Source organism: Habropoda laboriosa, unplaced genomic scaffold (genome assembly GCF_001263275.1).
Source record: "Habropoda laboriosa isolate 0110345459 unplaced genomic scaffold, ASM126327v1 scaffold172, whole genome shotgun sequence".
NCBI classification, from domain to species: Eukaryota; Metazoa; Arthropoda; class Insecta; order Hymenoptera; family Apidae; genus Habropoda; species Habropoda laboriosa.
The window spans coordinates 1098276-1116905 of NW_017100331.1; the positions used below are offsets into that span (position 1 = coordinate 1098276).

The window sequence follows — 18630 nt, forward strand, 5'->3', positions numbered from 1 at the left end:
AATAAAATCAATAAAATTTACATAAAATAAACAAATATTTTCAATAACGCAGATTATATCGATATCACATCCGACTATTTTGCATGGTATGAGAAACATGTCAAAAACTTTGGAGGTAGGGGGTTAGGATTGAATAAGTTCAAAAGCAAAGAGCAAATACGTAACAAGACTTTAGGACAGGAAAAGTATCGAAGAAAATTCTCCAAAGTATCGGAATACCACAACTGTACAGAGTGAATAGAAAATGTAAAGCTGGAGTACAGATTTCAGTAAAAATTTATGAGTGTGCAGTGTTTGGTGTTTAGTATATCGTTTTGCTACATTTTAACCTGTTGAGCGGTGCTGAGACAAATTGCCATCTTATTTGACATCGCTTTTACGACTATAAGATATTAATATGTTGTTATGCGTTAACGACAATATATAAGAATATTGTTACTTGAAATGCAATTATTGGAAAATACTGAACACATTATATGGCATCTTATTTCTTTATAATACCGTGTTAACGATTATAGAAAATTTGCAAAGTTAAATTAGAATTTTGCACATATATATAATACTGTAAGATATGTTGATAATAAATATATTAAATTATAACACTATGTAATAAAATAAATTTATTTATTTTATTCAATTTTGTCAAAACAGCCAAATTGGGATATTCTTATTTATTTTGTATAACATTCGATATTATCAATTATTTATTTATTTTTTAACATTATTATCTATCACGAAGCTATCCTCTTAACAGGTTAAATGCATATGTTACATTGACATGTGATATTTCGAAGTTTTAATCCTTTCATTGTTCTGTGTAACATTTCAGTGATGAGAAACAAACATAATAAAGTTATATAGATAAAATTGAATGAATAAAAAATAAAATTCTCTTATAATTCATATCTAACTAATACATATTTAGTATATGAATTACTTTTAATTCATTAGTAATAAATGTTCTTTGTTCTGATTTTTTAAACCTGACAACAAATTTCAATATGTCATATTCGGCATTGACATGTTTCTTATTTCTACAAAAATCTTTATTCTTCTTTACTTCTTTAAGTAATTTACATACCCTACACATAAATTATTCCTGGTCTTGTTCGTAAACTTGATAGAACATTTCAGTCTACATTTTGATATATCATATTGATGTCACATTTGACAATGACGTGTTTCTTATTTCTAGACTGCGGATATTCATGTAAATACCTACATATTTTTATAGGATATTGGTAATAAAGTGGGACTTGGATAGAAATTTGTTTTGCCTCAAGAGGGTTTGAATCATGTACTATTTATTTTACATATTTTCAATCTTTTATGTTTTGCATATTTCTCTTTAAGAATGTATGCAAAAATATATTGCATATTTCATATAAATTTAGCATATTTATTTTGTAAAATCCGATATTGCTTATTGAACTTTCGAAGAAATTTACTAAGTATATGAAAAATATTGAAGACATGCTTATAGTTTATTGCAATATAAATTATATAAAATGTTTAAATAATAAAGGTTCCATTATAATCACACATTTTCAATATACCTGATAGGATGGATATTCTGCGGTGATCGGAAATGATCTGATACCCAGATTTACGTACTTATTACGGTTTATTATAAAGGAAAAAGAAAATACACAAAATCACGTCTGAACACTCCTACTTCGCTATCGCCATATTGGATACGTACTACGCTTGGGCCTCAAGCCCCCTCTATCTCGTTTGCACATGCGCGGTCGGTACTGTAGGGAGGCATTGTTATCTTGTTATATTTTCCCATATGTTCATATATTTTCATATTTCAGATATTTTATTTGCATATTTCGACATACAATTTTAAATGCACAAACATCCGCAGTCTTCTTAATTCTACAAAAATCTTTAAAATAATAATTGAAGATATTTATCCTGAATAAATTAAAATTAATAAAATAACAATATCAAATCATTTAAATACGATAAATACACTTCTTTATTTCTTCAAGTAACTGAAATACCCTGTACATAAATTATTCCTCGTCTTGTACACTTATATCACAATTACCAGAACAATGAACGGATTAACCTAACCTATACAACCGCTGAGTTGTATTTTCAATTGTCCGGGAATTATTAGCGTTAATTTCGTAATGCAGGGATAATGTACTGCACTTTTTACCTTGCTCACTTACCAGAACTTCTTCGAAACGATCGTAATTCTCTGGCCTGGTGTTTAGAAGGCTCTCGCCAACCGAATCCGTGGCATTGCTCATCTGGCAGGAACCGCGGCTCTCCAAAGCGCTGGATGCAATATGCAGCAAGGATAGCACTGCCAAAAGTCCGGCTACGGATATATAAACAGAGGAAAAATAACGGGGAACGTTTTTCGCATTCTGTGCTGCTCTTGACGTTTTACAACTCGCAAGGGAACATCCGCAAGTGATAATCACCGATATTGATGAAACGAGATGAAAATTGTAGAATATTAAATTAAATAATGAAAAATATAATTCATATAAAACCCTCATATAGTGACCATACTTTGATAAGTCTAATTCGTAATATTTCTAAAAAATTGTCATTTTTGAAACTTACACTAATAAAGGAATATCTCGAAGTGATAATCGTTGATTTTGATGAAACTTCGGTATATATAGTACTAAAAAAAATATTTCACACGTGTATTCTTTTATCGGCGATCGTTCACATTGAAAGGGTGCAAATCGTCCTCAAAATGGGAGTAATAAACATACTCGTTTTAAACTTTCTTTTTTATTTTTTATTTCTCAAATTTACTGTTGAAAAGTAGAAAATTTGTTAACTTACGCTATTCCTCTATCTCTGACTGTTTTTGAGATATTAGGCTACATGTATTTAAATACTACCTCTATCTTTCAGGGCGATTTTCATTCACCCCTTCACTGTGGATGATTGCCGATATAAAAAAAATCGAAGAACAAAAATAATCGAAGAATTAAAAGAATTGACGAATTAAAAGAATTGACGAATTAAAAGAATTGACGAATTAAAAAAATTGACGAATTAAAAAAATTGACGAATTAAAAAAATTGACGAATTAAAAGTATTGACAAATTAAAAGAATTGAAGAACTACTTACGAAGAAAAAGTATTGACAAATTAAAAGAATTGAAGAACTAAACGACTTCGACTGCTGCGGGACGAGTGCATATAGGGGGAATATATAAACATCCAGTTTGCCAAGTTACCCGCGACATAGGACAACCAAAGATTGTGCGGTTTCCATGCCAAAATACAGGATAGCGGTAGATAAAACAATGCCTTCCGCCAACCCCTCGTTATCGCCAGCACTGCCGACCAGCAGCACGAACAAAGAGACTCATCGTTTCTGAAACAAAATATGTATATGGTTTTACGGAGCTCCATGTCATTCTCGACAAGAACTGCGTCTTTTCAAATTAGATTTATGGATGTAATAAAGTGTATAACGTAATAAAGCGCCGACGCGTATCCAGGTTTTATTGGAAGAAATATAATTCACAAGTATTTTCGCTGAAACTTTATACGGCGGCAGTTTTGTAATTTTGCAATTGAAAACAGCTGTTATTATCACCTTAGCGAGCATATTGTATAATTCTTTGTATAAAGATACTACATTGAAAATGTAGAATATTGGATTAATGGGTTAAATAAATAGCGTTTACTGTGAATTTACTTAAACGTGTTTTATTTCTATCGCGCGGAAGGACGTCTTTACGCTTGGAAAATCGTAGACGAAGTGAAAGTAAAAAACCCGCAAGGGCACGACTGAAAATCTGTTGCGCATTTAAGTAAAAGAGACTAGGATTGCATCAGTCTATTACATTATTTTGACATAGCAGTGTTTCTCATACATAACACAATTCATTTTTGCTTACTAGCTGACGTATTATTGTTAGTAATAATCCAACATAGAATTTGGTTAAACATAAAATTCAGGACTTTCAATAGAGGGTTTGAATTTAAAGCTTGTTAAAAGTCAATTTGAAATTTTTTATTATTTTGTTTTAATTTCAGTTAATATAATTTCGTTCGATATGATAATACTTTAAAGTGATTAATGTTAAAAAAGTCCAAAAAGCGAAGGCTTGAGTGGGCCATGTGCAGTCTTCTGCTGTTTTTCCCCCTCCTAGGGATAGTTCTGCCTCAAGGCTAAGAAAGGCCATATTGTCAGGGGGGGTCCTCTTGACTAGGTTTTCAGGAAAGACAGAATTACAACCATTCACTCTGTTTAACCGCCCACGTTTATATCTTATTCAACCGCTCACCACCGTTATCCTGATGGTGTAGTATACAGATATTGAATAAAATACTGTGTACAAATTAATTGATATTTTTCCGATAATTTTTAGGACACATTTGCCTAAATCAATCATCGTACAATCATTAAAACTTTTTAAAACGACTAAATAATTACGAGTTACCCGCGTGTAATTTGTATCAATTTCATTTTAGCAGTATTATATCTGGAAGTTTACAATCGCCGAACCATTTAATCGCATCGTTTCGCAGCGACTTTATTGGAGCGTTTTAATCGAATGATATTTGCTATTGAATGGAGTCAAACTGATGCAATTTTTTCGATAGGGCATTCAAATTGAAATTAATGAAATGGATCCAGCAAATTTTATTACACGCCACTAGATTTTACAATATTGCTACGAACAACGCTTGCTGACTTTTTTTATTTACTATTAAACGTACAACGCAAGAAATCTTCACTTGTCACCTATCTTTAATTTCTTGTGTTACTTTTTACAGCTTTTAACAAAAGCACAATGCTAATAATTATTCGACAATTATATGTTTACTGTATGTTTATTATATTTTATGTTTACTATGTTTAATTAGATAATATCAGTTGTATAAAATTTTCACTGGATCTTGCAAGAGTCAAACGTAATTGTTTGTCAAAGTAATTCTCTTTTTTGTAGACCTAATATACAGGGTGGGCCACGCAAAACAAGCCACCTAACTATTTATCTTCTATGGTGGTACGAAAAAATGTTACTTTTAAAATTTTAATCATTACACATGTTTAAATACACATGAATGTCAACTGCAACATACAGTAGAAAAAATATATACATTCGTGTAAAAAACACAACTGAACTTGAAAAAAGAAAAACAGAAAAATGGCATTTATAAAAAAAATTTTTTTTCCATCTTATTCAATTTTTAAGACTATTTGAATTAAGTATAAAAATTGTCTGGTACTAGCATAGATGGAGAAGATAATTAGGTGGCCTGTTTTACGTGGCTCACCCGGTACATGAGAGTTACATCGTTACCTACATATGATAACGTCGTGATGAAGGAAAAGTGTACATAAAGATATCGTTCAATTAGCCTGAGGTATTGACATTTTTTTTACACTTTCGCCAATTAAAAACACGTTAATGTTCACTACAAGAGTTAGAATCATTATCACGTCACTGTGTATCTTAGTATTTTAATTATTACGCGTAATATCGGTACATATTGTGTCTAATGAAAAAAATGTTTTAATGGTTACCTGAAACTTTCTGCATTAATTTGTGTACACTTCAGCGGAAAATGTTTGATTTTGGAGGCAGTTTTAATAGAATTTATAACACGAATTAATTACAATTTGAACTTCGAACGGTACTAACTAGAAATAAAATTTTCAGTTGAAACAAAAGTAAAATAAGGGTGTAAATTAAATTAAGCTGAATTAAATTTCGTTCATATTTTCACTCCCCTTTGTCTCTACAATCTCGTTAAAAACAAAATTACATTTAACATTTAATTTACCATTTTCCAACACTCTCCTTTCGTTCTCGCACTTCTTCCAAATGAATTTGTATTTTTATTGATAAAACTTCTAAACGTCTGACTTAACCAACAATTGTACACCTACAACAAATTTAACAATAGATTAGTTAATAGTGAAGAAAATGACTACATTATTTCTCGGTCATTTTTAACGTTTTGTCAAGATTGAAACTTTTAGCCAAGATTGAAACTTGTGTCCCAGAATTTTCCCCGATTTTTCGAACGCCTAGAATAGTGAAAAATTAGACTTGGATCAATAAATCATTATCTTTTCAAGAATTTCATATTCGAATTAACACAATCTTTCTGCCCAACTGAATTTCTTCGAGAAAAACATACACGTGCTAAAACAGTATCCCCGAATAACCACCCACAAATAATATTACTCAGCAATGGAGGGACGACTCTCGAAGCCAACCACTCAGCTATTGGCATCAACGAGCAAACAAGAAGAAGAAAAAAGAATCCTTCGTATACGCGGAATAAAGCATCTCATTTCCATCGGTTGTAATAAGAAAGCCGCGGAGAGAAACGTTTGAACGACTCGGCCGTCCCTTTTGATATCGTCGACAAGAATATAAACTTCCGAAACGAGTGTGGTGTCGAGCCGAGATAGATCGTCGGAAGTTGGTCCACCAATAAAATCGGCTCTATCTTCCGAACTCCTTTCACTGTATTCCCTCGGCTTTCGTTGTATTTCATCCGCGTTCGACGAGAGCAGACTACACCTCTCGAGGCTTCGTGAATTTATTTTTCAGCTCAGAGAGGCTTCTGTTCTCTTGATCACTCAGAAGTTACATGCTACATACTGAAAACTCCGCTCAAGTTGATATCACTTAAAGCGCCGGCCATTTTGTTCGAAACTTTACTTGAAGCGCCTCGATAGTTTTGTAGAAACACGCACTTTTACGAAATAAAATAAAATAACTCTTGCGAAACAGAAAATTTCTAGTGAAAAATTTTACGCAGTGCTTGTTACAGGCACAGCGACGATTTTTAATGATATGAATATTCAGCCACTTGCTGTTCAAGAGATATCATATTTTTTTCTGAACAAACCTGTAAAAACGCGTTGAAGTGGTATTATTGGGTCGTTCGGAAAGTTCGTAGGGTAAACCATCGTATCTCCGTTTCTAATTGACACAGTGATAAAAGTTAAACGGTATCTTCTCGACGGTAGACGCAGAGTAGTCCTCACTATTTCCTAAAACTGCTTCGATTGAGCGAATCTCTGGAATTTTTTTAGGCAACAAAAACTGCTTTCATTCCTCTCAGACTGCTTTCCAATTTCGCTAAGGATCGGACGCGTCAAAAGACGTAACGTCGGCAATTTCCGGAATATATCTCCCTCGTTAGTAGACGCGACATGGTCACGACGTACGTCTACTATCGAGACACTATTGTAAATAGAAAATGAGTAAAAATTCTTGCAATTGTGAATATGATATATTTTATTAGGTTGTGGAACTGCGTTAAAAGGTTCTGACAGCACAGAGCAAACAAATATTCAACGCGCCAGCAGCAAAGAAAGGGTTAAATTGTAATTCTTCGAAACAGGTCGATTAAAGATGACCTCAGGGGCCGCGACTGACTTTTTCCATCGGTCGCGGTACGGGAGTTCACGACCCCGAGGAACCCAAATGCACGGGCCCTGGGGGAGGAGGCACTGCTCCTCCCGCCAGGCTCCGGATTGGCGGCCGCACGCGCGGGAGGGCCACGCCTCCTTGACGGGGGACGGGGTACCCCAGAGTCTTTGCGCGGCGGCCGGGCTCGTAAGGGCTGTCGAGGGGGGGACTCGGAAGCCCATTGCACGCGGCCCGCGGTGGGGGCGTCGCCGGCGTGGTCCCGGCGGCGCCTCGGAGTTGAGAGGGGGTCTATTTGACCTCCTCCGGGATGAGCCCCTCCCTCCTCGAACATCTCGAGGGAGGAGCCCGGCGTGGGGTGGGTCCGGTTGTGTTCGTAAGAGATCCCGGGCCCACCCCCGGAGTGCCGAGGATGGCCACCGTGGGGTTTTAGCCGGTAAGAGTCCGTCACTACTCCGCCCCCTCCCCTGGGGGGCGGGACGTCCATGAGGATTTCCCCTCGTAAAAAAAAAAAGGTCGGTTAAAGGTACGTAATATATTAATACTATCATTGTTTCAGGTTGTTGGACAATTACCGAAACTGAATGTGCTTATTTGCAATGGAGACCAATTTCTTACACAAGTGTTGTTAATGCCTACGGTTGACTGGCGTCATTTACGCTCACAATTAGTAAATTAGCACGTGGTATATGCTGACTAATCAAAGAACCAATTTTTTCCTGAAACACAATTTGTTTAAAGAAGAAATCAGATCTTTTTGCAAGATCCTGTAGTTACCTACAACACACGTGTTAAGGCCATGTGTTCAGGCTTACGCTGCGTTGACGCAGGACATCGCCGTTTTTGAGAAAGTCAAGTATTTTCAAAGGATGTACATTTTCTCACGGACTTGGGTCTGGCTGGAAAGCAATAACAACTTTCTCTAGAAGAATTGCCAGCCAGACCATCTCAACGGCAATTGACGCATCGTAAGTCGACACGCAGTCAAAAGAGGGACCTAGGATTTATGGGTCGGTTTTCCGAAATGAGACCCTTTGTTGCGACGTCCCGCAGGCCTTGTTTACCGAACGAACACTTGGCCTGTGGGCGTTGCGCAATCGGGAAACCGCCCAAAGTTTTAATTGGACAATCTTAGGTCCCACTTTGCTGCAATTCCTTCCAAAATAGGACTTGGAGGGAATTTTCCAGGACGATGGAGGGAGCGTTTCTCAACTTCAGTGGAAAGCGTCCCTCCGTCAAAACAGAACAAAATAGAACCTCGTATCGAACAGAACACCTCGCGACTGAGAAATAGTTCAGAGTTAAGAAATAGTGAAACGGACAATAAATTATTTGTGTTGTAAATAACCAAGTTTTATTTACTAAATATTCATAATTCCAAAACACATCTGGAATTAACAACATGACTACCTGAGGCGACGCCATAAATCCAACTTACTCAGGCTATGCCCAACAAGTGTATCACCTGATACAATCAATTCTACAGAAACAATGCTACGTCCACCATTGAAAGTATCTAACGACGTCATTACTAAGTATCAGAAATTCCACGTTATACTGCTATTATGAGAACAAGGTTGACGATATGTTTACACAAAGAATTATCAAGACAGATAATCAGTTGGTCCACCAATAAAATCACTTCATCTTTGGAACTACCCTATCTTCTCTCACAGTGTTCCCTCGGTTTTTCGTTACGTTCTATCCATTTTCAACGAGAGCTGACTACTACTCCTCTCGTCGCTTCATAATCAACGACCAACCGTCGTCGTGTTCTTGCGTATTCTCTTTTCTTTTTCCCCGATCCATTCGTCTCCTTCGACGACCGCTCTTTACACATCGAATAAACTCGCGATCGAACGACGAGGAAATTGGAACAAAGTTCTGGGGAACCGGTAATTACCAAACTGCTTTTCACCCGGACTTTTTCTCGGTATCTTCGGATTCCAGTTTGCAGATAGTTTGCCCGACGTCGTTGACGTTTTCACGTTTATTGGGATTTCGAAGGGCATTAGAGAATCAATGAGGTTCGGTTGACGCATTCTCGATTCGGGAAATTCAGGAATGAAAGGGGACGCGCAGGCGTAACGTGTGATTTGCACAAATGGAATTATAGGAGACGAAAGGGTTTTTTCTTTTTCTTTTTTTTTGTCAGAGAATATTCCGAATGGAAGAGTTTCGTTCTGTTTGAATTTTACGGTGAACGATTTGCAAAATATTACGAAGGTGAGGTTAATCCGGAATTGAATATATTTAAATAGCTTGGAAATGACGTCAAACTATTTTCACCGACTTAAATTAAAGCTGTTGAAATTAAAGGTGTGAATCGTTAAAGAAACTGTTTTGACTGATTTTTGAACGGTGAAACTTGAGAAAATCTAATTTTGAAAATGCCATAATCTGTTCTTAATGTAACATTTGCTATGTTTAACTAGAAAATTAATATCGAGCTTGAAATAAAATTTAACTTACACATTTGTAATCTCACATGACATATTTTCATTACTTATTTATTGAAATCGAACATTTCACTTCTTTGCAAATTTAGATTTTTAACATATTGCTAATTTATAGTTATATCCAACTTTTAATGTTAACGCAAACTAATGTTTAACTATTAATGTTAACGTAAACACGTTTTCACCCTTACTCGCATAAAGAACGTTGAAAACGTGCCTTATTGAATTAAATATGTATGCATACCTGACACAGATCTGCACAAACAAGGTGATGGCCCAAGTAATCTCCAGGAAGAATATCAAACCGGACGCTGCTCTGAAATCGAATCAGACAAAATTGCCGCTTAAAATGCTGAAGGAAAAATATTTTCACCATTGAAAGTAATATTGTAAGATAATTTAATATAAAGTTATTGCGATAAAGTTTCCCTTTAAATGCAGTTTCATTGAGTTATAAGTAACCTGTATATGTATACTTGCAGGAAATATTAATTTTCAAGAGAAGTTATATTACCGATGCAAAAAATACAATGCAAATTAAAAAATTACGAATAATGGAATACTTAACGTTTAACAATTCTTCAAACTGAAAAGATATTTGGGAAAGAAATATACACAATATTCGATAAATATTAAAACCACGAATAAAGGCATCGTTACGATTATCACAGAAATATGTCGCGTAGAATTGTTTACTTTTTCCATTTGATATAAGACCAGAATGTGTCATATTTTTTTATAACTTCTTATGCTACTAGCTTTGCAGTAAAAATAAAATATTCAACCCGAAACTGGGATTTGCGTAATAATAATTATTGTAATAGTAATTTTTTTTTAAATGTGCATATAGCCTTAGGTGTTCTCGGCAATAATAAACGGAATAAAGTATGCGAAACTGAACTCTAAATCTTGCTCGTATTTACTAATATTTGCCAAAAGGAATTTTCACAAAATTAACACTTAACCCTTTGACTTGCGATTTATTTTGCTGACTATGTTCTAGTAGGTACTGTATTAGGTAGGAAAAGCTAATATATTATAGATTAATTAAATTCGGTGTTTATTGCACTCCTCGCAATTTTTAATATGACCTACCAGAAACTCTGAATCATTTTTACTATGGGCTACCAGCTACTCCGAGACTACAATGGCGCGATTGCGCCTCTGTAGGCGTTCAATTTTTCTTAAAAATATATCTTACAATGTCGCCGCAATGGAGCTGTTAGTTCCACTTACAATGTCGCCACAGCGGCGACAACGGAGTGCAAAGGGTTAAATCCTTAGTCGCATAAATAAAAATTAATTTTCGTTACTAACAGAACTGTTTTCGTCGCATCTGGACCAAAATCTTAACCAGGGTGTTTACAACGTAGTAACAGTAAAGAAGGATCCTAAATCCTCTTGCAAAGTGCCACTTCGACTAGCCTGATTGCTATATTCTTAATTAGCGCCTAGCTCTGTGAATGCCAAGTCCTAAATCCCACAAATCCTAAATTCGGAAATAACCCTTTTCCTACATCCACGTCATAAAGCTTCACCTTAACGCTCGGTAAGCGTGAAAAACCGCGGTTCGACAGATATTTCCTCGCTAATTCCGCTTTATCTCCACCTGTAACCTACGTCGCGGAACAACGCTTATTTTATTCGGCAAATAAGTCTAGCGTGCGAATTATTCGCAGTCCCATGACTCTCTGTCGCCCGTTGTTCAACCAAGCCCCGGCCGCGATGTAAAACTGCACCGCGATGTTTTATACCCCTTCGGCGTTGTTCGTTTCCAAATGGATACACAACAGACACGTGTGCGAATTCTGCGCGAGGAATTTCGCGGAAATTTAAGAGCCCCGTCGCGTAAATTCCCGCACCTCCGAAAGTGAAACTAAAAGTAAAACGTTGGAAAGCGATGAACGCTCTAACGCAGCGATACATCGGACCGTGAAAAATTCGCTTTTCCGGTAGAGTGTTGTTTCTCAGAGAATTCGGGGAAATCCTGTCGAGGGACGCCTTTCCCTCGAAAGTGCGTAATACGGACCGTTTATCACGAGAATGATGTAAGTCCATTTCTGCGTAGTCTAATTAACCCTTTCGCTGCGGCAGATTTTAGTGACGAACAATAGATGTTCAACCGTAGCCGCAAAATCTTTCATTTTGGCTGTATTCGTTTAAACATTTGTTTCGTTGAAATAAGGTAAATACTTGGAAGATAAAATTAAGCAGTGAATGAATCCTTTGCACTCCTATGTCGAGTCACACTCTAAGTCTTTCTAAATTCCCAGTTTACATATGTACCCACCCGTTATATTTCGCAAAATTTTTATTTTCTTTTTTACCTAGGATAAACAATATTATGTGTAGTATCGGGGCCTCCATACCCAAATAGGAAACCTCGAAGGGAGAATAGGGAAGGAGTGGTTGGCGCAGCGCGCAAAGCCTCGGCTTGCTAAGCCGAAGGTCCCGAGTTCGATTCCCGTTTGGGTCCCTCGATATTTTTCCGTCGTCGGTTCCTACAAATGGGGGCACATCCGGGATGGAGGCACCTACGGCTACACGAAGCCAGGAGGTGTACGATGAAAACATCTCGAGGGTTGCACGTCTCCCAACTTGCGACGTTTCGACTGTGTGCCACTGTGTGGAGGATAGTGTACCCCAAAGTGTTGAGTTGAGTTTGTGTTGCACTGAGGACATTCGAGGGCGAATGTCAGTTCAGGATGGCCGAGAGTAGTATCGGGGCCTCCATACCCAAATAGGAAATCTCGAAAGGAGAATAGGGAGGGAGTGGTTGGCGCAGCGCGCAAAGCCTCGGCTTGCTAAGCCTAAGGTCCCGGGTTCGATTCCCGTTGGGTCCCTCGATATTTTTCCCTAGGTTCCTTGTATACGAAGCAATTTTTACATTTGTCCTTTGAAGTACATTTCAAATAGTACGGCACTATTGGAAAGGAAAAGAAATTTAGAGTGCAAAGGGTTAAGCTAGAACTGCGCCAAAAGGCGCGCGAACTTTACAGTGTGAGTAAATTTTCAAAGCGTCTGTAGGCGCTAATAATGACGAGTTAACTCCTCATTGGTTCACAAGTACTTAGTACACTGTTGTCTATTTATCGAGGGATTATTAAATTTCAATTGTACTGTTGTGCCTGTGTTAACTGTATTAGGTGGTCCGGAAAGTTTGTAACGTAATACAGGAAAAATTCAAACCATCGTACCTCTGTTTCTAATTAAGATAGCGGCAAAAACCAAAAGGTATTTTACTCGTAATTTGAAGGCGAACCAAAGTTCGTAAAACCCAAGTGGTAAACAGTAATGTCGCTTTTCAGTCGCCATTCGAGTGCAAAGGGGTAACATTTAAGTTGCAGAATGTCTGATTAACGAGTTTTTAAACAGCTTGTAATATCTATGTAAACAGAGTAACTGTGAAAAATGAAAAATCTGTGTAATAAATTGAAATAAATTTCTGTTTTACATTCTAATTATACACGATTCTTATTTGCTTAAATTATATTTAACAGAATGTAGCTGATTTTGCGTATCAGTGTCACGAAGATAATTACATTGGAAGTTTCAAGGTAGATAGAGAACACAGGTAGAGGGTGTTAAGGTTGTAGGTCCCAAGAGTGCAAGGGAATAACAGAATTCTCTCGATGTAGTACACTCTCGAGGCCTACATGTAGCTTTAAGTACTTGTTTGCAAGAATTGCATAGCAGATGTTAATACCCATTCAATTGGACAATTTCCAGGTGTGTTCTTGTAACAGTCGGTTAAACGTTGTTTTTCTTCATTATTACTTAACCCTTTATTATTATTATTTGGGAACATACAACTAGTTCACTATTTCAAACTTTTTCTTGCGCTAAATCATTTCAAATTTGTATTCTTTTAAACTACAGGCACACGAGTGTGTGGCAAAACCAACTATTTTTAAGAAATAAAAATACTGAGTTATTGATTGTATTCATAGTGGTTTGTGAAGGCATATACCTATGAGTCCATAGTCCTAAAAGGGTTAATTTGAAAAAGAGAAAAATTCTGAATGCAGTTTTTTTAAATAAAACACTCTAAAACGTAGCATTTCGGTGTACAGAAGTATACGATAATTATTGGCAACAGTCATTGAAATTTAATAAATTACAAACGTGTAAAGTAATCTGAGACTATTTAATAAATCATGAAAATATGCTGAAAACCACGATAATACGGTATGTAACAAAAGTTCCTGGACTCTGGGTATAATAATTTATTGTAATGGAATGGAAGACAGTAAAAATCTTGCAATCTTGCTGAGTGAAGACATAGAATCGCCCGATTGACTGAATTTAAGAAGAGGGAAAAAGGATAATGTGAAAGTGTAGAAATACTTATGAACGTGTGCCTTCAAGAAAACGATGTGCAAATATTTCAAATAGTAAAGGAAATACTGTTAGTCGTATGTTCTCGTTCTTTTATTACGCCGAACCCTAAAACGAAATGCAGTAAATGCCGCGACATGAATCGGTGCCGCATTTCAGGGTTTAGTTTACAACCACGCTATATCGCAGCGCGGACTATAGCGAGGTTTGCGCCTATAACCCGCAGATGGTGGATGCGAAAATTTTGTTCTATAATATTTTAAACCTGTTTTACGAAAGTATTTATCACTATAAAATTGAATAAATATCTTAACACGTTCTGTTCAAGCATCGCCCACTATCCTTCGAATTATTTTCACTTAAATACTTTCCTAACCCCTTGACTTATGACAACCATTCAGACTCGTGGCAGAGATTCCGGTCAAGATGTGAGAAAAATAGTTGTATTAGTAAGAGAAATGAATTTTAATCCTTAATTTCGTTTTAATTCGAAAGGCTGAGGATTACTAAGTGTAACTGATCTGTAACAGATTAGCTTTCGTTACCTGGTACAGTAGTCAAACAGTAAAATGGCTGACGCTTAGATGCATAGTCAGAAAAGAAATCATAGGTTAAGGGGCTAATATCTATATTTTTTTTAGTTTCACGTAATACGACAAATTCCTGCACTTATACACACCTAATATTTATTAAATACTCAAACTGTGCATTTTTATGTTCTATCGTGGGAATTAGTGTGTAAGACTTAACTATCAATATTTTAGATTCAAAAAAGATACTCCCTGTTTTACCTTCTTTTTTTTTTTTTTTTTTATCAAAATGTGTTTTTCGTGGCCACACGCTGCGTACGCATAATTTCACACGACACGGTGGGAATTCATACCACAAACCCGGACATTTCGCCCGTATAATAGTAATTTTGCGGAAGACAAGATGTGCTAATGTCACCGGTAGTGCACGTCCACGTGCGTATAAAGCTAACACGCGAAATATGCAGTCGACCGTTGGATATAATACATATTTCAAACGCATTACCGAATGGTTGATCATACGGTAGCAGAATTTACTACTCACAGTGTTCGTTGTTAACATCGTGAAAAGCATTGCTATCGTCCGAATGACGGTCCACCGCCAAACGAATCGATATATAGCCAATTTATTCTTTACCCTACGCTGTTTTATTCTTAATGAAAGGTTTAGGTGTTGTCATAACGTAACATTATTTAAGTGAATTATTTAAGTATTGCCATAATGTGCCTATGAAATATCTGTACCTTTTCTATTTCACTTATCTAATTTTGTTATTCTTTGCCTCACAGTGTTTATTTTTAACGAAAGATTTGTGTTGTCATAACGCGACTGTAAAATTTCTGCACCTTCTCCTTTCCATTTATCTAATTTCATTAATTTGTGCCGCACAGTGTTTTCTTTGTAATTAAATATTTAGGTGTCGTCATAATGTGCCTAAAATTTCTGCATCTCTTCCTTTTCATTCATCTATTTGCGCAAGTGTCAAATGAACAGTGGCGCGATTCAAGAATGAATATAGTAGTGTTCCATTGAAGCAGGTTTAGCTCACAGTTTCACGTAACGCTAGATTTATGACTGCTTTTAAAAAAACGAATGAGAGCGCATGAATGATATATGCTTGTAAGCGATACTTGTGGACGAATATTTCGAACGGCGCATATTTTTTCACGGTTGTGACCAAATCGTGGAGAAAACCCTTACGAAACTTGAAAAGTACGATTATCCTACGATAATTTAAAAATAATCAAATTTATGTGTTTGAAACAAAAATACATACTTCATTGTATTTCTAGTATTATCAATTTTGAATTACATTTTACCCTCAACTTTTGTCGAAACCCGTTTCATGGTTACAACGCATCTAGCTCCACTTTAACCCTTTGCACTCGGAGGTCATTTTTCTATAGGAAAGTTTGCAAATCGGATCTTTGAAATTTTCTAAAATTAACACAGAAATGAACTATACCGTTTTATTTAAATATTCAACGTATTCTCTATTTCACTATGTGTCGTATACCTCTCTCCTATCTTTCATTAGTTTTTAGTCATCCTGCCTCCTTTCCTTAACTGTAAACAAATCCGCATCATCCTAACGTTAGTCACCCCGAAACCTAGACCTCCACATCATCCTTTACTTTTACTCATCGCTGAACCTAGACCTCACCGCCTCTCCCTACACTGACCTCTGAAACCAACCCCTACTCTCGTACTTACCGAAGCTATATCTAGAAACCTTTTCCGTCGAAACAGCAGATTTTTGTCTAGTGGTCTTCACGCACCGAACGTCACCGAACTGTCTAATAAAGTCGAATAGTACTACGCGCAGAATAGCTCCCTTATTTCGCCCCAGTTCCCGTCAGGCTCTCCTACCGCGTACCTATTGAATATAATAAACCAACGCAAGGAATCGCGAGCCACGGAATACAACATATGGCAATCAAATTTATAGAGATCCCGTAGATCTGATCTATGGCTTGATCAATTATTTACCAAGCGGCGATTATTTAATGTCCCCTCTCAGTCGCCACTCGATTGCAAAGGGTTAAAATCCCCCAGTACACGATTCCAACACATTTTTCCATCAAGGTTGACGTTAACAGAGGGAATAACCGGATGACTGTGATCGTACTACAGTAAACTTGAAATTCATCATGGTTTGAACAATCACAGCAGTATCATACGTTAAATATACTGTCCCCGAACGCGATTTATCACCTGTAACTGCATTGATCAAGTCAGCCGATACTTGATACTCGTAAATTTTAAACTTGCTTCACCCAGGTCCCATGAGTGAAGATCAAAAAACTTTATAAACGATGTCAACGTGATCGTATCAATATACACGATCAAACTGGATGTTTTCCGCGAGTGTTGCGATAACACATTACAAATTTCGCGTGGTGCACATTAGTCGGTAAATAAACTAAAGGCGTTTCATGTTGCACCGTGCAATACTACTCTTCAATAATACTCCACAGAGTCACATTGATAATAATCGTTAATAACAGACAGAGCAGAGTTTTATTCAAAATAATCCCAGAATCGAGTTACTTGTGTTAAATTTTTAAATTGAATTTTCAAGCTAATTGTGTTATATTTTTAAATTCAATATTTTTAAGGCAAATCTGTTATATTTTTAAATTCAATTTTTAAGCTAATCGTTAGAATTTTTAATTTCAATTTTAAATTCAATTTTTAAGTTAATTTTAGATAAAAGTTAAAGTACGGATAAAAGAGTGCTAAATAGATTTAAGTGTACGTATTACACACAGCCCTAATAATAACGAATAATAATTGCAATACTGATATTTTGAAATATAAATCCCAGTATCAATTTCCCAGCAATGATACCACAAGTGAAAATAAACAACGCCAAAAGTGACCGAAACGTTCCACTTCTACAAATTCCACAGCGTGTCCTTATTGGATTATGGGAGTTATTGGTTGTTGAATAATTAACAATCCTTATTTTAAACTATAAACTTTTTATTAGACACAAGGAAGGTTCGCTTTTCTACTTGATGGTAAGAGCACTGTGTAAGGACTGAGAATACTCCTACGCAACGCCCTAATATTGTCTACGACCCCGCTTGGGACCAAAGGGCCTTTTCTCACGTGTCGTAAACATTTAGATCTTTACTAAACATAGGTGGTAAGGCTAAACGGATTTCTCCGAACGTATACAAAAGTAATATATACTTCATAGTAAGGCGTTAGATTAATTTTTGTTATATCTAACTGACTGATAAATCTAACAGTCCTAACAGTGGCCCGATAAAAGTAAAACACAAAAAGAAGCGAAAAGGAAAAAGAAAATGAAATATCGAGTGCCAGGCCAATCGTGCAGCGATTTTTAATCAACATGCGTGTGCTCCTCTTAATCTGCAACTTGCCCGCTCGATCATATTTCATGGCGCACGGTATGCATGCAAAACACGTATTTCCATAGAGACTAGCGGAACGCAATCTGCAACGGCGGGGCGGATCTGCGAATTTGCAATTTGCCGAACGCACGCCGCTAAGTACACTTAGAAACGTAATTCTATATTGACTTTTCCCAATCCGGTCTCTTTTCCTCCTCCTCCCCCCCTTTTCGGCGTATTTAGTAATAAGGTAATCCAATTCACTGAATAACGGGGTAACGAAGTTTGCTCGTTTAAAAGGGATACGATTAACTCGATGCACTATCCGAAATTGATTATTTACCACGCATTTATTGTTAAAAGCCCACCTCCGATTCATACACGCGACCACTTCAAGTGATTTTGCAGCAAACAGTCGAGTAGAGTGTGTACAGGGATGCCTCTGGTAGATACTAAATTAAAGGGGTCACTCCCTGAAGATGTTCTAAGTAGAAAGTGAAGAGTAAGGAAATTGTGTCCGAGGCTTTGTTAATTAGTTATTAACAATTCAAA

The 18630-nt window shown here is 36.5% G+C and overlaps 1 protein-coding gene across 1 annotated transcript in view; it reads right to left on the reverse strand.

Annotated features, from left to right (window-relative positions):
• Positions 1 to 18630, reverse strand: part of LOC108574441 — a 132387-nt gene that overhangs the window by 4174 nt on the left and 109583 nt on the right. Inside the window, exons 3-5 of the mRNA XM_017937033.1 lie at positions 10092 to 10163; positions 3219 to 3358; positions 2184 to 2335 (exon numbers count right to left, since the gene is read on the reverse strand). Coding sequence (XP_017792522.1) covers positions 2184 to 2335; positions 3219 to 3358; positions 10092 to 10163 — 364 coding nt within the window. The remainder of the gene's footprint in view (positions 1 to 2183; positions 2336 to 3218; positions 3359 to 10091; positions 10164 to 18630) is intronic.